This window comes from Gopherus flavomarginatus, chromosome 1 (assembly GCF_025201925.1).
Source record: "Gopherus flavomarginatus isolate rGopFla2 chromosome 1, rGopFla2.mat.asm, whole genome shotgun sequence".
NCBI lineage: Eukaryota > Metazoa > Chordata > Testudines > Testudinidae > Gopherus > Gopherus flavomarginatus.
In genome coordinates, this window is record NC_066617.1 from 206262626 (window position 1) to 206288086 (window position 25461).

General features: G+C 38.9%; 1 protein-coding gene across 5 annotated transcripts in view; it reads right to left on the reverse strand.

Moving 5' to 3' along the window:
• Positions 1 to 3193: 3193 nt before the first annotated feature.
• ERG (ETS transcription factor ERG) overlaps positions 3194 to 25461 on the reverse strand; it is a 208818-nt gene continuing 186550 nt past the window's right edge. For 4 of the 5 annotated variants that reach the window (XM_050916395.1, XM_050916413.1, XM_050916423.1 and 1 more), the window contains 7 exons: positions 21452 to 21655; positions 20426 to 20506; positions 17834 to 17905; positions 12464 to 12532; positions 10990 to 11046; positions 7242 to 7289; positions 3194 to 4134 (listed from right to left, as the gene is read on the reverse strand). In XM_050916395.1, the coding sequence (XP_050772352.1) occupies positions 3614 to 4134; positions 7242 to 7289; positions 10990 to 11046; positions 12464 to 12532; positions 17834 to 17905; positions 20426 to 20506; positions 21452 to 21655 (1052 nt within the window). In that variant the 3' untranslated portion in view covers positions 3194 to 3613. The remainder of the gene's footprint in view (positions 4135 to 7241; positions 7290 to 10989; positions 11047 to 12463; positions 12533 to 17833; positions 17906 to 20425; positions 20507 to 21451; positions 21656 to 25461) is intronic. The other variant, XM_050916433.1, reaches the window with a different exon arrangement.

Genomic DNA, 25461 nt, shown 5'->3' on the forward strand with positions numbered 1-25461 from the left:
TATGAAACCATACCCATTTAACTAAATGGCGCAGAAGAAAAGCAAAGAAGGGAACATCATTTGAAGTCTTAATTGTATGTATTCTTCACAATAAACACTGCCTGCTGTGGAGAGCCATTCCTAAATGACAAGGCCAGCTCCTCCGTTGGTGTAAAAAATGGAGTTATGCGATTATATACTAAATGTGGATCTGGACCCCATGTACAGTGTGGAAATACTCTGAATCCAGAATACAAAGAAAATATTCTACCCAGTGTAAACACTAAAGATGGATTGTAATGACAAACTGAAAAGCTATCTTTCGCTCAGTTTTAAAGTGAGGAATAATGGAAGTTATTCATTCCACATTTTATTTACTAATATCAACATAAGAACGGCCATACTGGGTCAGACCAAAGGCCCATCTAGCCCAGTATCCTGTTTGCCGACAGGGGCCAATTCCAGGTACCCCAGAGGGAATGAACAGAACAGGCAATCATCAAGTGATCCATTCACTGTCGCCCATTCCGAGCTTCTGGCAAACCGAGGCTAGGGACATCATCCCTGCCTAACCTGGCTAATAACCATCGATGGATCTATCTTTCATGAATTTATTTAGATTATTTTTTAACCCTGTTATTGTCTTGGACTTCACAACATCCTCTGGCAAAGAGTTCCACCAGTTGACTGTGAGTTGTGTGAAGAAATACTTCCTTTTGTTTGTTTTAAAGCTGCTTCCTATTAATTTCATTTGGTGACCCCTAGTTCTTGTGTTATGAGAAGGAGTAAATAACACTTCCTTATTTACTTTCTCTACACCAGTCATGATTTTATAGACCTCTATCATATCCCCCCTTAGTCATCTCTTTTCCAAGTTGAAAAGTCCCAGTCTTATTAATCTCTCCTCATACGGAAGCCATTTCATACCCCTAATCATTTTTGTTGCCCTTTTCTGAACCTTTTCCAATTCCAATATATCTTTTTTGAGATGGAGTGACCACATCTGCACACAGTATTCAAGGTGTGGGCAATACATGGATTTACATACAGGCAATATGATATTTTCTGGTTTTATTATCTATCCCTTTCTTAATGATTCCCAACATTCTGTTCGCTTTTTTGACTGTCGCTGCACATTGAGTGGATGTTTTCAGAGAACTATCCACAATGACTCCAAGATATCTTTCTTGAGTGGTAACAGCTAATTTAGACCTCATCATTTTATATGTATAATTTGGATTATGTTTTCGAGTGTGCATTACTTTGCATTTAATAACATTGAATTTCATGTCATTTTTTTGCCCAGTCACATAGTTTTGAGAGATCCTTTTGTAGCTCTTTGCAGTCTGCTTGATCTTAACTATCTTAAGTAATTTTGTGTCATCTACAAATGTTGACACCTCACTATTTACCCTTTTTTCCAGATTATCTATGAATATGTTGAATAGAACTGATCCCAGTACCGACCCCTGGGGGACACCGCTATTTACCTCTCTCCATTCTGAAAACTGACCATCTATACATATATTTTAACCACTTACCAACCCACGAGAGGACCTTCTCTCTTATCCCATGACAGCTTACTTTGCTTAAGAACTTTTGGTAAGGGACCTTGTCAAAGGCTTTCTGAAAATCTAAGTACACTATATTCACTGGATTCCCCTTGTTGACATGCTTGTTGGCCCCCCAAAGAATTCTGGTAGATTGGTGAGGCATGATTTCCCTTCACAAAAAACGTACTGACTCTTCCCCAACATATTATGTTCATCTATAATCTGACAATATTGTTCTTTACTATAATTTCAACCAGTTTGCTCAATACTGACATCAGGCTTACCGGCCTGTAATTGCCGGGATCACCTCTGCAGTGGTTATGTGTTAATAGCAAGACTGTATGATAGTTAAACAAACTCTAATATAGTGGTAAGACGTAGGCTGGGATTTCTCATATGATAATGAAAAAGAATTTCTGGATCACAATCTTCCCCTAGTTTTAGAATTACTTTTCATGTTTGGCCACGAAGCCATCAAAAAATTTGGCACAGTTGACAATCTCCACTCAAGAGGATCTCAGGACAGAAACAACAGAGGTGCTGTAGGGCAGAATTCAGGTGTATTAACAGAACTGTATGGATCTGCTAAAATTCATAAATAATTTTTGTTTAAAAACAGAATATTTTAAAATATTTAAAGCATTTAGGAAGAGGATCTAATAGGCATCTTGGTCACTACAAATGCAAATACAGACTACAGTGTAAATCTGAATTGCCATGCTAGGCCAAGCTTATTTTATTACATACATTCTGCATTCTAAGTACTAATAAGTTCATAATGTAAACATTAAGCATACAGAGTTAAAATTCAAGGCCACAATATTTTTGATTGTCCCTTTTTGTGTCTTTGGTTGGCCGAGATCAACTCGTAGTGTATAAATGCATAAGTTATATAATTATTATATAAAAAGGAAAAAAATAACATTGACTTGTATACTTCATTCTGACAAACGCACAGCGTTCGCGACTCCAAAAAGAAAAACTGACGCCCGCCTCACAAAAATACTTACATGATATCTGATTTTGGCAGTCGGGGGTTGTCTTTTACCTTAAACCAGTAGAAAACATACTCCTTTAATAATGATGAGGTCCTAAATGTTACTTTTAAATATCAGACAATTCCAGTTTTACATTTTTTAAAGAGATGCATATTCTGATTTCTGAATTCTACTGCTTTTCCCTTTCTCCACTTAAAAAAAATCAAGTCTATTCCTTCTATAATACTGGAAATGGTATATCAAAATATTTCTGAAATCCAAACATGTAATTCTTTATAGTCCCAACACTACCAAGTTTTCAGTCTCTTCAGTTTCTACTGGTAAAGAAGTTTCTTTTCTCCCATTCTCATCTTCGTCCTCCTCTTCCTCCGTTCTACTTCCTGTATCAGATGCAGGCCCTTGATCTACAATCACACTCTTGCCTTCCAGCACATTCTCAATTCCAATGTTTGGCTCAGGGTTCCTGTAGTATTGTCAAGGAATCTTAAAGCTTCGGTTGTCTTCACAGTTTGAAATAGCTGATATCTTTACAATGAATGGAATGCCTTTTGAGTTTAACCAAAAACAACGGTGATGTATTCCAAATCAGCTTCCACACTCAACCAGTCTTTTTGATATGTTTCCATTTTTTTAAATACAGGTGGGTTTTTTTGGTTTCGAGGGGTTTTTGTTGTTTTTTTTGTTTTTAATTCATATACTGTATGTTAGGTCCCTATAGAATGATCCTTATATTGCTGTAGTATAGTCCCAGTTTGCATTAGCAAGATATCAAACTTTGCACAGAAGCTTATCAACTTTTTAAGACCACTTTCTTTTGTAGGTTGTCCTTATCATTTCATGCTTTTACCTACAACAGTCTTTTGTTGTTTGGTCCACAGATTTGATGCCCATATACATTACATTTTAGCATCTTTATACGTCTTGAATACTTTCCCTACTACAAAGAGTCTTTTTGACATTTTCCCACAAGTCAAACTTTTTCATGTCTCTTTAGGCATTTTTAATTCATGTTCTCCAATATAGTTCATCATAATTAATTGGGTACTATATTCCATGGAGAAGTGTCTCTAATTTTTTTCCTACTTAGTAGTAGGTGCCAAGGTGAGAAGGCATATGGGTGGCTGGAAGTCTAGTATTAGGGTAGATACTTCCAGTTGGTGAATTCCAGTATGTAGTAGGGGCAGCAAAAAAGCTGGAGGAAGTTACAGGTAGAGCAGGAGGATGGGGAGCTACAAAGTTCATCTTCTGAGGGTGTGCATGGTAGGGGCTCATGTAGGGTAGGTCTGTTGGATACTTATACATGGATGACTCTGGAGGATGAGGCTGGAGGGCCTGAGCTATTCCATGGAAGTCAAACTTGTAGGCATAACGCTTACCATGGACTTTAGTCATAATATTTTTGTCATAGTAGTAACGGAGTGCACGACTGAGTTTGTCATAGTTCATGTTGGGTTTGCTTTTCCTTTCTCCCCAGCGCCTGGCTACTTCATCAGGGTCAGTCATCTTGAACTCTCCATTGGTGCCCTCCCAGGTAATGCAATTGGAATTGGAGCTATCAGACAGGAGTTCCAGCAGAAACTGCCACAGTTGTATCTGTCCACTCCCTATGGTTGGGGGGGGGAGGGAAAGTGAAGAACCAATGACTAATAACATTAGAACATCAACACTTCCCAACTTTCACATATGAAATCCAAGTGCATTTTCACCACAGATCCCTAATTAGGAAATTATGCAACTTCTGCTCCTGTCTCCCAGTCTAACTAGTGTCTCTCTCTCTCTCTCTCTTAAAAAAAAAATTCTGCACAGCAGGGGCCATAATTTAAAGTATTGTTTTCCCTATTTTGACAGGCAAAATGCCATTATGTGCATATTTAATAATTATCTCTTGTCATTTGCTTTGGAAAATTGATGGTGAAATAATACAACACAGATATAAGAAACTAATCTCTAAAGTTCAGGAGAAACAGCTTTCACTTGCATAATAATTTTCTTGTTCCCACAATATCGTTTTGCAACTAAATTTTCTCCATTATGGAATAAACCTACACAAAATGGAGAAGTTTAGAGAAAGCTGGATCTTTTCCAAACCATATCACCCATTTCCAATAGTTAAGGAAATGTAGAATGGAAACTCATTAGATTGCTGTTGCATTGCATCTGACTGCATTGCACAGCATTTGAGAAAACAATTAAAAGGTCTATAAAGTTCTTGTAATTGTTCTCTGTCAAACAGGAGTGAAAACGACTGCTGAAGTTACGATTCCAAACACTGGTATTTCTCCCTTCTTTGGAAATTAAATCTTAAAGAGAAAGAATTTGTGTTGTTTTAGACAACTTTGCAGTAGGTCTCTACACAACATTATAAAAATAAAATATGAACCTTTTAAACAGTTGGCAGTAGTATTAGATAGGTCCTGCCACCAATATTCATGTAAAAAAGTTGTATTTTATGATAAAGCAGCGCTGATACTCTGCAACAGATTTCAATGCTCTGTATATTGCAGTCGCAATGTCAGCAGAATTTGCCAAACAGATTTTCGGTGCTAACTTCTAAGTACTCTATCTCTGTCCAAAAATTAGATTTTTTTAAAAAGCAGATATGTGGAGCTAATAAATGAGCATTTTTAAAGAAAGTTTATGAGGGTGGACTATCATATCAATCTAAAGTCACATCTGAAATATATTAGCAGTTTATACTTCAGTGCAACTGAAACTTTTATTCTTTTAAATAATATTCATGCAAACTGTACTTAATGAATATCTTCTGTTCCATTAACATGATTAAACAAACAAACAAACAAAAGAATCCATGGTATGAGCAAAGCACACACTTTTAATACATGAAATATAACTAGAGGATTAGAGTTTGAACATCAATAAACAGTCCAGCACTGGACAAAACACAAATTTCTGAATAAACAATCCAACATATGTTTTAATATAAACACTTGCCTTCCAAATGTAATATATAGTCATATGAAAATAAATGGTTTCTGTCAATTTCCTTTTAATGAGAAGGTAATTTCACCATTTTATAAATACACAAAACTTGTTAAAGTGCAGGAATAATAGTTTATAGAAATTCCATACCCGTGGCTCTCCCCAAATGTTAACATGTATCTCTATCCAGGGCATTTCACACTAGCTCTTTTCACAATGCCATAGGCACAAGGCTAGCGAAAAGCCAGTTGATGCTATATGTGCTATGCTGGGTTTTGCAAAGGAGTTTAAAGGAGTTAGATGCCCAACTTCCAATGAATTGTAATGGGATTTAGAAATCTAATTCCTTTAGCCCTCTTGAAAACAGCAGTAATTCTCATTTGTTTTTTTATGGAATACAAAAATCTTTATCTTAAAATGCAAACTAAACTATAACTTTGTTTGATGTAACTATACTGTACAGCTAAATGAAAGGGGAAAAGAATGTTTAGTGTTGAAACACTCCTAACCTAAACAGGTCACACCAATATCATCAAAAGAATCATCACGATGATTCAGTCATTCTTACAGAAAGAAATCTTACTAACAATAGGAAAAGGGAGTAGAGAGAAAGGAGCATTCTACCCTTTGGCTGCCAAAGAAGGGGTAACAGTATTTGGCATATGCATTGCTAGTCTATCTCAATTATATGGTTGTAAAACCAGACTGACTATAGTGGAGTCAGATTAACAATTACATCAGCCTGGTCCATAGTATATCAATAACAGTTTACAAGGAAGCTCCCTCACCTTCTCCCCCTCCTCTCCCCCCGCCCTCGCCTTTTAACATTATAGGTCATAGTTTGGATTGTGTTCAGTAAGATATTCCTGGATGGAATGCCATATTTAAACAAAATCTTCTGATTTTTCTTGGAACAATACTGGGAGAATGTCTTTGAGACTTCTAACCCAGTTGTTTCTTTGCAGAGGGGATTCTGCTTTCCCATTTGCTCCCATTTACTGCTTGTCAGTTCATAAAGTTATTTATTTAAAAGTCTCTTTTATTTGCCTAGTTTAGTATGTGGCATCATTTCTGCAAATAATAAAATCAATGTCAAAAAGAAATATTCACTTAGTGGTTTTACTTGTGATATGAACCACTCAAAACCCATATTTTCATCCTGGGCCAGATCCTCAGTGAGGGTAAACTGGATGTTAAGCTTCACCAGCTGTGGATCTGGCCCCATGTATAGAACATATGAATGAAATGAACTGCCATTATTTAATATTTTGGATAGCATTTTTTAATGGATTAAATATATTCCTAATAATAAAAAACACAGTTTGCCCATGTGGACAAGGTCTAAGTTACTGGAGAAATCTGCCACGTTAGACACTGGCCAAATATTCACTGCTCTCTCCTTTCCTTTCTAATCGAATAATGGGACTAATTTTACTTGCCTTGTTCTCTTTGGATGAAATCCAACCCTGTGCAATGGGCCACTGCAAGTCCAATGCACTGCTTAAATCCCACTTAAGCCCTCAAAATAAGGCTCAAGTACTGCATATGCCTAGCACTGACCCTCTCTGAATCAGTAACACTATTCATATGATTACCAATCTTGCAATCCACTAGCTGCCATCAGCATCCAGATTAATTTCTATTGATTTCAATGGGAGCTGAGAATGCTCACTGCATTGCTGAACCTTGCCTTCCAACTGTAACAAGTGATAGAGATACAATGTAAAATTTGAAGAAAAATCATCCCTCAGGCAGCAAAACGCCTTCTCACCTGGATTTGCAAGACGGCTGCTGGTTGGTCCAAGAATCTGATATGGATCTACAAAAATATGGACAAAAGAAACAAATTAAAAGTTTGTAATTACATAAAATCATTTTTGAAATCCCGGTGTTATTACAAAAGAGGCAAAAAACTCTACTTCAGAGTCTTGTTAACAAGTTGCAATTTCTGCATTTATTTGCCAACAAAAGGATTATTAAATACAAAGTGAAATTATCACCCAGTGGTTTTAAAATAATTGATTTACTTAAGAACATTATTTTCTTGTGTTCTGAGTTCATTTTAATGAAAAGTGTTTTTAGAATAAGTTCTAAATGGCAAAACAAAGGACCAAATTTTCAAAACATAGCCGGAATTCAGTGCATGCAAATATGCATACACACCTCTTTGCGCACGTAACTGTCACGGATACATACACAAATACTCAGTCTACCCTAAGGACCTGCAAACTCAGTGGTATCACATGAGATCTCCTGCCCAAGTCCAGCGGTTAAAGTACATTGAAATAGGAAGGCACCAGCCAAGGAGAGAGAAGAGCTGTTGAGGAAGTGCAGCTTATCCAAAGCAAGCAGAAAAGGAGGAGTTGCCCCCTTTCCATCCTTCCTTACTTTAAATCAGTGATACTCAGGCTGAGGTTTGCGAGCCACAAGTGACTCTTTAATGTGTCTCCTGCATAAGGTGACCAGATAGCAACTGTGAAAAAACAGGACAGGGGGTGGCAAGTAATAGGTGCCTCTATAAGAAAAAGTCCCAAAAAACAGGACTGTGCATTTAAAAACGGGACATCTGGTCACCCTACTCCTGCATCTCTTTGCAGCATGATATTAAACCACTGTGTGGTTTAATCGTTAACCAATCTAAATTATTAACCAACCAGGAAGTTTTTACTATGTTATTAGCCATTTGTAGTTCATAAGATAATAATACTTGGTCAGTCATTTTGAGAATAATATATGTGATGCTGTCTAGCAGTTGCCAGCTCAGATCAGAGCCATAGGCCAATTCACTTTTGTGTGAATCTCAGTGAAACGTTATATGGGCTAGTAGGCATAGGCCAATTCACTTGTTAGACCAGAACAAAGGGGGTTTTCATCACTTATATTTACATTGCATATGCCCCAGTAATTACATTTGCCCTAAATTAATGAAAACTGGTGAAATGCTAATGTGGCCTCTATTTCTGTGTGACCTAGTTTGTTTCACATCACTCATTTTTGTGCACTATTTTTGCATAAACAAATAGCAGACTTTATGAAGGCAAAGCAAAACCTTTAATGTACAAAAATAGCATCCATTAAGTGCTTTGCAAGTGCATAGCTGAATGCATACAATGGAGGTTGGGTTGAACCGCCTATGAAAATTTGATCCATCAAGGAATATGCTATATAAAGACCCATGCTTGGGATTTTCAAAGAAGCCAAAAGGAGTTAGGCACCCAGCTCCCATAGCATTTCAATGATTATTGCATGGAATTCCTTTAGGCTCCTTTGAAAATCCCAATTCAAATCAAGAAACAAACGGAAAAGGGATTCTGTTCCACAAATACCAAAGCCAAAACTAGAGGGCAGTAGAAGACCTTCAAGTCCTTCTCAAGGCCCTGAGTTCTCTGGCCACTTGACAGCTGCTCTCAGTTGGCTGCCAGTTTTACAGCCAAGAGTGTACTCAGATTGCATTCTTTATAAATGTAAAATACTAACCATAGCACACGCACAGCAACTAAATGTTCTCAAAAAGTTTACATAAATTACCAATACAGTAACTCTTCACTTAACGTCCACCCGCTTAACGTTGTTTCAAAGTTACTTCGCTGATCAGTTAGGGAACATGCTCGTTTAAAGTTATGTAATGCTCCCTTATAACATCGTTTGGCTGCCTGCTCTATCCGCTGCTTATAAGATTCTGTGGAAGAGCAGCAACTTTACAAGGGAGCATTGCACAAGTTCCTTTTTTCCGCCTTTTCTCCCTCCCTTCCAGTGCTTCCCAGGTGCTTAGTACTTTCTTGAAGGGAAGGGGAGGAACGGGGAAATGCTGCGTCTGCACTCCCCCCGAAATTCCTAAGCACTGCCAAACAGCTGTTTGGCAGCAGAGAAGCGCTGGGAGGGAGAGGGAAGAGTGGAGAAGCGCCGTGTCTTAATTCCTCCCCCCTCCCTCCCAGAAAGTCCTAAGCGCAAAGCGCTGGGAGGGAGGGGGAGGAGTGGGGAAACACCATGTCTCCACTTCTCCCCCTCCCTCCCAGAAAGTCCTAAGCGCTGCCAAACAGCTGTTTGGCGGTGCTTAGGACTTTCTGGTGGGGGGAGGGGGAAGGAGCAGGGATGCAGCATGCTCTGGAGAGGAGGTGGAGAGGGGGTGGGAAGAGGTGGGCCTGGAGCATCCCCCGGCAAAGTCAGCGCCTGTTCTTCTCCAGGGAAACTGCCACTCCTGCTGTGAAAGTGCTTCCTAGAGTCCTTGCCTGCAGCGGGCTGTATCTGTGTGGGGTAAGCCAGGGGCACTTCCTAACCACAGTATAGTACAGTACTGTACAGTATATAATGCCTTTTGTCTGCCCCCAAAAAATTTCCTTGGAATCTAACCCCCCGCATTTACATTAAATATTATGGGAAAATTGGATTTGTTTAACATCGTTTCACTTAATGTTGCATTTTTCAGGAACATAACAACAACATTAAGTGAGGAGTTACTGTATATTTCTTGAAAGCCTTTGGAGGCCAGATTATATTAAACTAAGAAATTCTATTTTGACAACCAGCAATAATAATACTTCTCAAACCACATAAACAATTCAAGCTAATGAAATCCAGTCATGTACATATTCTTATTTAGCTATAACAAAATCCAGAATAATGGAAAGTCCATTTAAAAAACACGGAATCGGTGTCCATCTGAATCCAGATTATCCTGCAGATGTACTTCATCTCCCATTTCTATCATTTTGCCATTAGTAAAAGCCATTACTGACTCAGAATTTTTGATGTACTTTCTCATTCAAGGGACAATATAACTTAATACTATGGGTTTCTGTCCCATACAAATAATTGCTCTGCAGCCAAAAAACTCTTTTGCCTTTCAAGATTACTTGAACATAATCTGATAAAACTGATACTTTCTCCTGATAGTTACCCAACAAAGTGAAAATCCTTCCAGCTTTGAGCCCTGTATTTCAGGAGTCCAGGGTTTCAAACTCTAGTAGGATTGTGTGAAGAATTCCAGTTTTATCTATATTTCTCCTAAATACTGAAATCTTCACTTCTGTACATTTTTCTGATGCTAATACTCCAGCCAGTCATTATGAACAGAATCCTTTGAAATCCTTAGATTCCACATTTTTGTACTTGAACTGAATATGCGTGCTTTGCGTAATAGCTCATTGATCCCCTTGAAGGCAACAAGACTCTTGTAAGAATTACTAAAAGAAAGTCACAGTGAGCTGTGACAGCATGTTGGCAACTTGGAGGTCCACCACATCCAACTTTCCAGCAAATTGTTAATTTGTATTCTTGAATCTTTGATTTGTAGATCATGGGGGTCTCAGTTTGAGTCACCTGTACACACAAGACATGAATACACAATTCAACCACCATGCAGGATGCTACAATGAGCCCAGCCACTATGAGGGGGTCTCTGCTAATTGCTTGCGTCTGCTCTCATAGTTGGCTATTTGTTGGTAGACTACAGTGCACTTCAGATCACATTTAATATACTCCATTTAACCCAGATCCAACTTAAATAAAGTTACACACACCTAACTGAGGTCGCTGGTCTTCTGTTTTGGGCACTGTTGATGATGATGGTTGGGTAGCTGAAAATAGAAAAATTCATACAGTTATCTATTTTTTCTAGTTTCAAAATCAGTCACCAAAACTGTCTTACATTGGGTGGACCAAAGTCATCGCTGGCACAAGAAGAGTCAACTCACTGGACTTCAACAGCTCAGCACTTGGTGATGTCAACTATGAGATTTGCCCTGATATGTTAAACTGATCTGACCTGATCATGCTCCCATTAAAATAAATGCAAACATGCCTGTGACTTCAATAAGAGCAGGTTTGGGCCTTCCTGGAAGGACATAGCTGTTACTGATAATTACATCTGGCACATTAATTCACATGTTTATTGGACTTGTCTGCTAAGACAGTATCACATATGAGAAATTCTTAAGCAGAAAGTCTTCAGCTTAAGGCAAGTTCTGTCACTATTTGACCTTTTCCAACACAAAATATATCTGTTGTTTCCTGTTGAAGATACTGATGTAGGGTGGAAAAGAAACAATGAATTTCTCCTAAATAACGTACATGTAAAGTTACTTTTTGGAGGGAGCATATACTGTATAAATTGCAAAGAAGTGCCTCTGTTCTTCCTTATACGTGACTAACCCATGCAGGGGAGAGGAAAATCTATGTGTTCTAATGATTTACAGATAGTGTTTCCTCTGAATTCTTCCATTGTGGTAGAGGAGGGGTGTCTGTGTGGTTTCCCTCTCCCCCAGTAGAAGCAGCTAGTGTTTTAACCCCTTTTTCCTTGTGGATCTCATGGCATCCACTGTTGATAAGGGTCTTGCCCTGTGTTCTCCTGTAGGTTGGGGTGGGGAGAATCCAGAGGAGTCCAGCTATGGCCTTCTCCCTCCAACTTTGTGGAGCTAGAATCCCAGACAGTCCCCATGAAGGAGTTTTCTTGGAGTGGGAAGGGAAGGGGACCATGCCACAGAGGCAGAGCTCCCCCTTAGACTCCTCTCTGCTTGCAGTCATAGAAGAGAAAATGGGACCCGAAACCTTAAAGAACAAACTTTAGAAGGAATACTCAAATCGCTTTTAAAACATTTCAACTACTCAGTAAGTATTAACCTATTTTTTCTGCAGAGTCTGCAGTGCTTACACTCTATATCTCTGTTTGATTTATTGGTAGAGCTGAGGATTTTACATTGATCCAAACTCATACTACTTTTCTTTTCCTGAGTGAGCAATATCAAAAATAGGCCTACTGGAGGTGGATTTTCAAATTTGGGTGCCTAAGTTTAAAACACTCAAATTCTTATTTAAATTCTCTGACTAGCCTTTTGACACCCAAGTACCAGTTTCAGACACCCAAATAATACTTAGAATACTCAAATGCAGAATTCTGTGGCATAACATAGGTGCTCAAGTTTGAATTCTATTTCCAGAGGGGATATTCCTGACATGAACTGGGCCCCTATGCTAGAAAGTAAACAGATACTTAACCTTTTGATTGAGGAGCAGGGTGATTATGACTTGTCCATGCTGACCTTCTGGCTTGTTCATATGATAAATCTGTAGAGAAAAATAAATTGTCTTAAGTATATATGGCATGAAGTGTGACACACTCTTAATGGCTAAATCACTGGACATGGGAAGGTTACTGAAATGAGAAGGATCCCCATTGCAACAAGAGTCATCTCTCACCCCGACAACTGCACCCTGGCTTCCCTAACTACCTGCCTCTTTCCTTTCTCCCCTGCAGTCTACTCACCACGCCACTGCAAAAATATCTTGGCTCTCCCTCACTGCTGTGACCATGTCTCTTCTCTGGCTTCTTGTCTCCTTCCACCTCACATTCAAATGTATTGTCCTCGCCTTCAAGGGTCTTCACAACTCTTCTCTTGCCTTTAACCTCTCCCCCTCCACACACACACACTTCCAGTGGGATGTAGGGGAAGGGACTGAGCAGGCACTTTGACAGCTCATGCTAGAGCCTGGCTGACTGGAGTAGGTTCAAGGATCCATGGAGGTTGGAGACAGGAGTAAGTATTAGTCACTCAAGTGAGATTTCCCATCACGTGCACCAGATGAAAGTCTCTTGTACCATTCATTGTTTTAAGAAAATGGACTTTGGTCTTTCTACTGCCTTGTTAGTCTGCTGCTGTCACTCCTTGAGATGAGGGGCTGTAGCTGCTGTTTGCAATGTGGAAGGCTTGAGAGCTACATATGGTCACATCCAGTGAGGATATTAGTGGGGACAGTACAGTACTGGTCTTGTTATTATGATGTTCCACTAAGTAACTACTAAGACTTTTGATAAACTTAATTTTCTTTTTATTTAATGTTATGTAACTTTTTAATAAAGAAATTATTTATTCTTATTCATCACAGAGCATTTGGAAGGATTTGCTCTGTAACTGAGGCAATGGCTAGTCCTGATACCCTTTGGACCCAGTGGGGCTGTGTTAAATATTCAGTACCTCTGCTATACCTATATCTCTGTCCTTGTATCCTACTTTTCCCTGTGCATGTGCCCTTTACTCTGTTAACTTTGCTTCCTTCATTTGCCTTTTGTTCTCCTGCCTATGGCTCCTTCTTTTATTCTTACACTGGATACAGTATTTCTCCTCTTGTGCACCAAGCAATCTCACTCTCCTTCTTCAGAATCATTCACAAAACTCACCTCTTTTTGGCTAACAGTTAGTTGATGGCTTACACTTGAGCATTCCCCACTGTCATTCCCATAAAAACAATTTCAGATAGTTGCAAAATGAAACTGAAACACCCTACAAGTTAACATGACAGTGACAGCTCACATGTCTGTAACCTTCACAGTGCAATGCCACCCAACCACTTCAGTAGGTAGGAAACGATGGGCCAGCAGTGATTGGGACAGCCCCAGTTGAACGGGGATGGAGAACACACAGTGAGGGGACACAGGAGTGTCCAGCCACTCATTGGCTAGCTTGGGGATGAAGGAAGCTGTGTGGTTCCACATCCTCCCTTTTAATTAATTTCAGCCTTAGTCTGGGCCATATGGAGCCTCTTTTTGCTCTGCTCCAGTAGCTATAAGATATACAATATACTAACTTTGAGCCTGGTTTGAGAGCTCAAGAAAGGAAATAAAATACACCTATTGCCAAATCAGTGCTGTATTAAGGTAGGAACATAGACTCCTTTGGATGGATGGCAGATTCTTAATAGTGTCTTAGATTTCTTTTAGAAGGGTTCTTTGACAGTCTTTAAAAATGAAATCAGGTAGGAAGTAGTGAACAAGCTGAGAAGGCAGTTTAACTCTGAGTGTGGCTTTTGTATATCTGCCCATTCTCAGACACTACTAGAGGGAGAATTGAATGGAAACAAAGTGTAATGTGTAATTCACAACCAAATTGCCTTTAATTTATTTAGTCTGTTTGGCCTGAGTGTATAATTGGCACTGCCATCACTGTGGTCTGATGGAATCTTACACTCTCAAAATTTTGGTTTTGCTGAGATACACACTTTTTGTTCTGTATTATATTTTAAGTAACTGTGCCTTTTTTCCCTGATTTTTCTCTTTTTATACCACATTCTTCTCTTGTGGAAACATGGAGAATTAGAGAAAATAGTGCTAACTGTATAGGTATTTATCCCTGATCTAAGTAACTGTATAAAGTACTATTATAATTATTTATTATAATACAGTATAGTCGCACCCAGAAGCCCCAATCAAATGGGGATCCAATTGTGCTCAGTATCATTAAAGCATATAGTTAGAGATAGTCTCCCTGGAGAACTTACCATCCAAAAGGAAAACCAAGACAGACAAAGTTTCAAATTGTGTGCTGTGTCCAGCTTCTACTGCACACAGTGGAAACGGAGGGGATGCTGTCAGGGAGCTGATCCTGATCTGCTGCCCAGCTCTGGACGAAGATTAGAGCAGCCTGGGGGCTACTCTAAACAAGCACTAGGTGGCTATGATCCACGATCATAAGCCAGATGAGGACTCTCAGAGTGCCACCTACTTCATCCACTCCCCTTTGCTTGCTGCTGCCAGCCTAGTCAGACCTATATCCTCCACCTACAAGCCCTGTGCACCAGGAAGTATCGTGGGAGGTGCACAAGATGGCTATCCTGCACTTGCTGAGAACCCTTCCATGCTGGTGGTATTCGCAGACGCGGTATGTGACCAGTGTGTGCAACATCTGGAGCTGGGCCAAGAATCTAGCCCAAAGGGAGGGGGAGTAAGACACAATATACGAGCAAAGTGGGGAAAGGGTCATGTCAGGTACACATGCTGGTTTTCCTAACCCTTCACTCTCCCACAAAGAAGGTAGGAAAGGGGAAAAACATGAAACTAATGAGATATGTGCCTGTCACCAGCCAGTCTGCACTCTTTCCCGTTCTTTGTTTGCTTTCTTGAGGGGGTGGGGAGGGAGGGAACCTCAGATTGTAAACGCTTGTGTAACTGTATATAAAGGGAAGTGGCATGGCACTTGTGCATCTGCACAGAAGTGCTAGTTGTTAGGATTTTATTTTTAAAATACCACATACCTGAAATTCATTAAATAGTATAAATTTAGTACTGTGAGAAAACTCTTGAGTCAAGAGGCAAAACACATCCTAGTACGGTTGTGTGACTGCGCCTTCTTTTAAAGGAAAGATCCAGCTCTCAGCCCTACTGGAAACAGCATCAAAATTAAGACTTCATTCTTAGTTCGGGATCTGGGAGATTATTTGAACAATGATTTGTATTTTGTTAAACATATTGCTATCATAGATAAGCAGGTCTGTTTTGACTCATGAGAAATAGGAACATTATGTCCTTATCTAGAACAGATCTTGTAATTCCCTCTCGTTTGATGAGACATTTAGGTAATCCCATATTAGTCTTTCCTGAGCTACTACAGTGTATCACTTTTAACTTGCAAAAAATTCCTGGTATTCAATTGCCAGGACAGCTGAAGAAATATGACTTTGTCATTCTAATTCTTCAGGAACCTCACTCACTTCCTATTCTCCATTATATTCATTTAACAATGGTAATTGTGTAATTTTGATTCACTCTCTGGAATTGCTTCCCAATGTTTGGCTGATGCATTTTTACTTTAGCATCCTCTATGCCTCTTTTTCCTTTTACTTGTAATCAATGACTGCCTCGAGGACAATCACATCTACTCCTGTTATTAACAAAAGGGCATTTAGTTATGGAATAGTTTCTCTGTAAAAGTTAGGCTGTTCCCATTCCACTTAAGATTTAGACCTTGTCTGAAAACTAGAGTTATCAGGAATTTTCTGCTGAAGTGATTTTTCAACAGAAAATACTATTTCTGAAACATCAAAAGTTTCTGTTGGAAATTTCTATTTTACTCAATTGTTTTAATTTTCTGTTGGGAAAAATCAAATGAAATCTTACATTTTAGGTCAGCTGGACCCAAACTGAAATATTTTGGTGGACTGAACTAACCCAGAACGTTTCATTTTGAATCAGTTCAACATTATACTGCATTTGGTGTTAAATAGCCTTCTGGGAGCTGCAGTTCTCTCCTCTGGGCTGGGCTCCCTGGCTAGACTACATCTCCCATGAAGCAATGTGGTTTCTCTTCTGACCAAGCCCTGTGGTGTACCATGGGGGAGCATAATGAGAGTGGGCATGATACAATTTTATTGTATAACTCTTGTTCGTGTTATTTCAGGGATCATATTAATGTATTTGATCATATTTTAAACATACCTTTATCAAAATTCTTGATTCACAGAATAAACAACAAATAATAAAAATACAGACAGAAAGGAAATACATATATAAGAAATTACTTTCATTTTATGTAAGGAAATCATATTTGATTCTCCTGTATTAAAAAAAAAATGAATGAACCATCCAGAGGAGTATGCACTAAGGATAGATACATAGGAATTGCCATACTGGCAAAGTCCTGTGTTCCATCTAGTATGCTATCCTGTCAGGGCTGGTGCAACCATTTAGACAATCTAGGCAGTCGCCCAGGGCGCTAGGATTTGGGAGGTGGCATTTTCTTCGGCAGCGACCGCCTCGGTTGCCGCCGGCATTTAGGTGGAGGGAGCTGGGGTAGGGGAGCGCGGGGAGGGCCGCCTTCAGCAAGTAAAGGGGGGCGGCATGCAGGGGAAGTCCTCGCTCCAGCTCACCCCTGTCCCGCCTCCTCCCTGAGCATGCCGTTGCCACTTCACTTCTCCTGCCTCCCAGGCTTGCGGCGCCTAAACTCAATATCCAATATCCTCAGTAGTGAAGAAATCCTGTAGCTTCTCAGTATTGTTCTTTTCTTCCTTCATTGTTCCCTTTACCCCTGGTGATCTAGCAGACCCACATATTCTGTCATTGGCTTCCCACTTCTGATATACTTCAAGAATCTCTTGTTGTTTGTTTTTATGCTTCTATATCCTTGTATCTAGTTGTTTTGTCTCAAAAATCAACAGTAAACAGAGAGAGAAGAAACAAATAATAATACTTATACCACACTCTTACACAGCACTTACTCCAGGAGATCTCAAAGCCCTTCACAAAGGAGGTCAGTATCATTATCCTCATTTTACAGATGGGAAACTGAGGCACAGACAGATGAAGTGATTTGCCCAAGATTACTCAGCAGGCCAATGGAAAGTGCTGGGAACAGAACCTAAGTCTCCTGAGTTCACTAGGCCACACTGCCTCAAAAATAGATGACTATAGAAAAAACAGACTAATTAAGCTGCTCTTCCCTCCCACTTCATCCCACACAGGGGATGTTACTACGTAATGTTGTACGTTACTCAACATTTATATATTGTGCTGTTTTATAGGAGACATCTGAAGGAGAAAGAAAGAGGGGTAGTGGGAGTGAGCAAGATCACATCACATAAAAAGATCATCATTCATACCTGGCCTGGTTGTAATTCTTTGTGTCGCTTCTGGATAAACTGAAGTATTTGGGAAAATAAAAGCTGCACCCCCTGCAAGAAAAAGTGGAGACAAAACACATAAGGACTGTTTTTTCCACAGTCAGTGCTGTCAGTGGTAACTGTATTTCAGTCGGTCAATGTATTTGAATGAAGCATATTAATAAATGTTTTATCACTCAGCAGTGAGGTTTATAGGGCTTGATTCTAGTCTCATTTACATCAGTGTAAATCCATTCAAATTGGTGGAGATACCTCAGTGTAAACCAAGGTAAGTAAGAAGAGAATTAAGTTCATATTTTTTAAATTTAGAAAAACTGGCCTCAGATTTCAGCAGGTTTCACAGCTGTTGTGAAGTTCAATTTATGTTGCCTTATCTTTATTTAGTGTGTACATCTCCCTAACCTGTGGATATTATCAGCAGATAACCTAGGTCCTGGTCCAAAGCCCATGGAAGTCAGTAGGAGTCTTTTCATTTACTTCCATGGGCTTTGGATCAGTCTCCCAGAGAATTAATTCTTGGAGTATAGTGAAACATTATAAAAATAACCAGTTTGATGCAGAAAATGATGTCTGACTATTTCAGGAATTTAAATAGCTCTAACCATGTTAACAGATTTATAGTTATCATGGTTGGAAATCTGAAAGAAATCTAAGGGGATTATGTGACTTTTAAAAGTTGGACACTAATCCCCTTAGGCTTGAAGTTCCCATCCCAGATTTTTATACAAACAGAACCAAACAGAACAAATATTATTATTATTTCTTTTTTTTACATACAGTATGATATTGCTGACAAAATGTCATCTATGTAGCTGTAGTGTATCAACAATCCCAGTGAAGTAAATGCAGATTATTTTGTTTTGGGCAGAGAAACTAATAAATCTCAACATCATTGCAATTACACAGAAAAAAGTAACAGAGACTCACTGAGAAACTACTGGATAACTGTGCAGGGAAGTTCATTGCTAAATTAGGATTGTGACTGACAGAGATGGGAAAGACCCTCAAGTCCATCTACTTTTAAAATGAAATATTTAAGGGCTGTTCCAAAGTCCATTAAAGTGAATGTAGAGGTTCTGTCTGACTTGAATGGACTTTGGATCAATCCTCTATCTATCCTAGACAGAGGAGATATGGGATATGAAACATTTGATCTTAGCAAAGAGCATTTAATGTTTGAGTAACTATGCTGTAATTTTGCAAGGAAACAGTGCTAATTATTACAGTGAAGGAGAAAAATTGCAGAATATTTCACATTCCTTTTTATATTAGCTTTTCCATTTCTTAAATAGTTGTTATTTCTGGTCACTGTAGGTAACTAATACCCTCAGGCATGATAACGTGATATTCAAAACTTGTATTTAATCAAATTATAATACATAGCATTCCATGTCACCCCCTATTACGCAACTGCTAGAACAAAACAAAACTTCCACTGATTTCTTTTTATAAATATTTGAGTGAAATTTTGTAACATCATATAATTTTGTGGAAGAAATAAACTTTTAAGGAGTGTTTCATATTCATTTCCTACTTGTCCAGGGTGGTTCATAGAAGAGTGAATAGTAACTTTTGAAAAAATTTTTAAATAAGATCAAACTTTGCTGAGACTTAGTGAGAAGTCACATATTATAGACAATGCATGTGATGGAGAGTTATGTGCGTATTTATAAAGCATTGTACAGAGAGAGGAATCAGCACTTAGTAGTATGTCAGCACAGAACAAGACTCAGAGAGACAGCATGAAAACCTGGGGACAGGAAGCAGTCCATAAAATACATTCTCTCCCCACCCCGCAACTTTAAAAAGGCCCAAGCATAGCAGTAGTAGGGGATAATGGCCTAGCATGATAAAAAGGGATTTTGGGTTTTAAAAAATTCCACATCTTTTACATTTTGTGAGGTTATAAAAACCTTTTTAAATTAGTGGGTTTCATTTGATTGTTGGTACAGTCTAAATTAAAAAGATTAAAACTGGAAATACTCCATCAGCAAAATAGTCTGTATTGTCTTCTAAAATTGGGAAAAGTAAAATCCCTGCTTATCCAGTTCTTTTTGTGATAAAATAGTATTTAAATAGGTGATCCAGTATACTGCATGGGTCCAGAATGTAGTATACTGCATGGGAGAAATAAACCAGACTTAGGCACCAATACTGCAAGCTGATCTGTGCAGGTGGACTCCTGGACTGTGCAGTGCTCCATTGACTTTAGTGGGGCTCCATGCAGGCAAAAGGATCCACCTGTGTGGATCTGACAGGATAGGATTAGAGCCTTAGACACTAAGTGCAGTTTGTTGCATGTGGGTGGACCCTTGCAGCTGCATGGGTACAAGAGTTTGCACACAGGGATCCAATTGCAGAATCTGGTCCTAAATGTTCTTGCCTCTGTTCAGTGTGTGTGTGTGTGTGTAAAACTCCCATAACTGCTAATATGAATCTTACACAAATATCAAGGGAGAATACACTGTCTCCCTGGTGATTTACCATTTCCATTTTTTAGCATGCAACTCAAACAGGAATCCTGCGCTTTTAGAAGATGACCTATAGGAATGGGAGCGGTGCCAGCATTACCTGTGTTTCTAGCATGCATTAACCGTGGAGAGTTTTGTAAGGCCTTATCAACATCATCTGAAGTCAAATGTGGAAGAGGAGCTACAAAACAAAACAAAAAGCAACACCAAAATGAAAAAAAATTGAGAATTATCTTCTAAAAACATTTTCCCCCTTATAGGATTGTTTTAAAGCAAGTCTAGTAACAATCAGTTTAGTTCTGCTGTTTGTGGGGGAGGTGTGTGTGTTAAAGCTTAAATTAGGGTATTCATTTAAATAATATTATTAATACATAATATTTCGGTCTGATTGTTGATATGTGTGTGTGTGTAAAAGACTGCACCACACTGGTGTTGCAATGTTTGTTTGTTTTTAACACCATATTCACTAATTTTAATGTTTTAAATTATGCAAATTATGCAAAGACTACAGCCTTCAAATAATTAATTCACTATTCCCTTCTTCCCCCTTAGAGTGTTAGCCATCAGCTACAAATCCTTTGGTTTCAGATTTTGGAGATTCTGTTCTCTTCTCCATGAATGTACATAACTCCTATTAATTTCAATGAGAGTTACATGCACCTATGCAGAGTAGAACAGACCATATATGTTCATAGAATCATGCCTGGAATTTTTTTTATAAATCAATGTTTTTACTCTCATTTAGGGTTCTCATACCTAAAATGGAAAGATGAGTACGTGACCAGAAAAAACATCATAACCAAAAGTCCCTTTGATTTTCTTCCTACAGTATTGTGGATGAATGGGTTGGGTTTCAAATTAATTTTTGCCTAATATGGACATTTGGAGATATTTTTAAGATAATTTCTGAAAGTAGTCACAATGAGCCTGATCTAAGGCCCACTCCAGTCAATAGGAGTCTTTCCATCAACTTGAATAAGCTTTGGTTCAGGCCCTACATAATATTCTCAGAAGCAGTAACATTTGAGGTAGGGAGATTTGAAATCCCAAATTGAAAAGGCACTACAACTGGAAATGCTGTTGATAGATTTATTCTAACTATCATAAAGAAGGGAAATTGTCTTACTCTCTCTGAGGTAGTGTAGGTGTGAGAGGAGGATATCTGCATTATAGCTTGGGGTGAGTCTCTGGAAGTCATCTTTGGTCATTTTACACAGTTCCTTCCCATCAATGTTCTGGAACAACAAGATGTCAACGTCTGGAAGTCCATATTCCTTCACGGCCCATTCCAACCACTGACGTACATGGTCAGTACTCCATAATGTAGGATCTGAATGGTTTCACAAAGCATAAAATTAGAATCATAGAATCATAGAAGATTAGGGTTGGAAGAGACCTCAGGAGGTCATCTAGTTCAACGCTCTGCTCAAAGCAGCACCAACTCCAACTAAATCATCCCAGCCAGGGCTTTGTCAAGCCAAGCCTTAAAAACCTCTAAGGATGGAGATTCCACCACCTCCCTAGATAACCCATTGCAGTGCTTCACCACCCTCCTAATGAAATACTGTTTCCTAATATCCAACCTAGACATCCCCCATTGCAACTTGAGACCATTGCTCCTTGTTCTGTCATCTGCCACCACTGAGAACAGCCTAGCTCCATCATCTTTGGAATCCTCCTTCAGGTAGTTGAAGGCTGCTATCAAATCCCACCTCATTCTTCTCTTCTGCAGACTAAATAAGCCCAGTTCCCTCAGCTTCTCCTCGTAAGTCATATGCCTCAGCCCTCTAATCATTTTCCTTGCCCTCTGCTGGACTCTCTCCAATTTGTTCACATCCTTTCTGTAGTGGGGCCCCCAAAACTGGACGAAATACTCCAGATATGGCTTCACCAGTGCCAAATAGAGGGGAATAATCACTTCCCACAATCTGCTGGCAATGCTCCTACTAATGCAACCCAATATGCCATTAGCCTTCTTGGCAACAAGAGCACACTGCTGACTCATATCCAGCTTCTCGCCCACTGTAATCCCCAGGTCCTTTTCTGCAGAACTGATGCTAAGAAAGTTGGTCCCTAGCTTGTAGCAGTACATGATTCTTCCATTCTAAGTGCAGGACTATGCACTTGTCCTTGTTGAACCTCATCAGATTTCTTTTTGCCCAATCCTCCAATTTGTCTAGGTCACTGTGGACCCTATCCCTACCCTCCAGCATATCTACCTCTCCCCCGTAGCTTAGTGTCACCCGTGAACTGGCTGAGGATGCAATTCATCCCATCATCCAGATAATTAATGAAGATGTTGAAAAAAAACGGCCTCAGGACCGACCCCTGGGGCATGCTGCCATTTTTTATACTGGGACCAATATTAAATTAACAAAGTACATTATTGTCATACCGGACGATGATAATCCATGATGCACTAACTCCAGTGTAGTTATACAAAAAATGAATGTGGCCTATTAGGGGGAAAGAAGACCTGAGAAATGGCTGTCCAGAGTACAGTGGTGAGCTGGGACTGCTGTTTATTATTTATTACATATTCATTTTACTGTTAACTTGTCCTCCCACATCTCTGACCTCCACCTGTTATGTCTCATCATTATCCTACACTATTGTTCACATACTAATGTCAATTCCTGTCCATATGAAGAGAACCACTGAGTACAGGTGTTTGCATTCACAGCAGCTATTGCAGGACAGAAGCCAGTAACTATCATATTCAAAGGTTTCTGGTGAAGTTCATGTTCTTTACTCAAGCAAAACGCTCAGTGAATTCAAGACCAGTTTTTTCTAAGTGAAGACTAAGTAAAGACTTCAAGGTTTTGCCTGTTATTTAATAAGTTAGCATAGATTCAGGTAGATAGAGCATTCTTCATTTCCTAACCTTAAAAGTACAAAGTGAAGAGGAGAAAACGTGCACTCACTGGTTGCTCAACCTTTACTTTAATAATCTAGAGCCTGAGCTTTTTGCCAAAATTTATCAATTTTCAGCACATATAATATATTGTGACATGCAGGATAAGAGTGCTCTTGAAATCATCACATTTTTTCATGACAAAGATCTGAGTAATGTCTTCCCGAATATTTTAATTGCATTGAGACTGTATTTGAATGTACCCATTGCCAGCTGTCAAGCAGAGTAATTGTTTTCTAAGCTTTGTCTGAATAAAAAGTTATCTTTGGTTTGCTGTGGTAGAAACAAAGCTTAATGCTCTTGCAATCACGTCAGCTGAATGGGATTTACTACATTTACTGTCATTTGAGGATTCAAAACTGAATTTGAATCGCATAAAGATGCCAGTTTAAACCTACAACATTTCATTTGACTCTTAAAGTTTTATATTTTTTGTTTATCCAGGCAGTATGTAACCTGTTCGTTATCTTCAATTTTCTTTTCAAATTTATTTAGTAATATACATGACTTGTTTATTGCCATAAGCTGGGTATGCTTTTGTCTTCATCAACACAGGGTTCAGGAAAAGGGGGCTTCTGAAAAACATTACCCCTGTGCCTGCAATCTCATTAATCTGGCCCTGTCCCAGAATGTTGTGATGTACTCCTGCATGCTAATAACCAGACCCTGCCTTGCACTAGTTTTTGTTAATTATATCAGATCCTGACAAAACTGGCTGTGGGAGAAAAATGAACTGGTCCAAATCTTTGCCCATTCCTCTCCTCCCCCTCCCCCACCACACACTTTTTTTTTTTTTTTTAGGAGCTGAGCAAAATTTGTGGACTAAAGTTTTTCACTAAAAACTGCAAATCATGTTTACTGAAACATTTTACAAATTTGTGTTGAATTCACCAAATTGTTTCAGTTGAAAAAAACCCTCAAAAAATAAAATTCCCAAAAGAGTCAAAATGTTGAAACACTTTGACTTTTTGATTTGAGAAACTTATCATTTTGAATGTTACTTCAAATTAGATCTACATAATTAAAAAAAATTAAAAATCAATATAAAGAAAAAAACATGTTGCTTTGGGGTGAACAAAATATTTAGTATGAACCAGAATTAAATTCTTTTGACTTTTTTGATTCCCCCAAAATTTTCTAAAACTTTTGGTTTGGGTTGACATGAAAGGATTTTTTTCCTCCAATTTTTCAGTTCATCCACTGAACAAAAAATCAGTTATTCACACAGTTCTAATCCCTAACTCCAACTCTACCATCACTTTTCCCTCTGAATTCCCTTTTTCCACTACCATCCCACACAGTCCTATGAATTTAGCCCTTGACCACTCTTCCCTTTATTTCTTTGTATAATAATAATGTCTAGAGGCCTCTACCAATATCTGGCTCCATCAAACCATGCATTTTATGTACAGATAGTAAGAGACCGCTCTTGCCTTGAAGATCTTATATTTTAAACAGACAAAAGATCATATAAGATACATCATTCCCAAAGATCGGGAACTGAGAAGAAAGAGATTATGTGACTTGCCCAAGGTCACACAGGAATCCCATGGCAGAGATGGGAATTGCACTTTGACCTTCTGCATGCCTGTGCAGTGAGTGTCTTAACCTCAAAACCTCCCTTCCTATCCTAATCAGTATTAACCCATTCTGCTCCCCAAAGCCATTCTTAAAGCTCTACAGTGCTCATCAAAGTCTTTCAGACTATATGCAGCTGCTCACTTCAACTTCCATGCACCCTGGGCTTCCCGTTTAGTTATGCTATACCGATTTTAAGCCTTTGAAGGTCTGAGTCCTTAGCTCTCAGGAACTTTAGAGATCCCTCCTATATTTTGAAGCACACCAGAGAGAGAATGATCAGATTACTGGGAAGTGTGTGGCAGCTCACAGCCTAGTGGGCATGATGCTAGTCTGAGGGACCTTGGTGATCTACATGGATAGGTGGTCTGGTTCCTGAGGGAGGAAAGGATCCTGGGTGATGGGGGGAGCTAGAACTAGTGTTCTTTATGAGAGCATCAGTGGTTGCCCAGTCCTGACTGAGATAACACAAGAAGTCCATCAGTTAAATTCAGTTTAAATTGAAGTGAACAACCAAACCTTTCGCCAACCATTTTATTATATGTACAGATTTTTTAAATGCTTCTTATTTTTAGTGATGAATCTGAATAGGAGTTCTGAACTCTGTCATTAGCTTAACTGCAAGTTATAAATCCTGTGTTCTG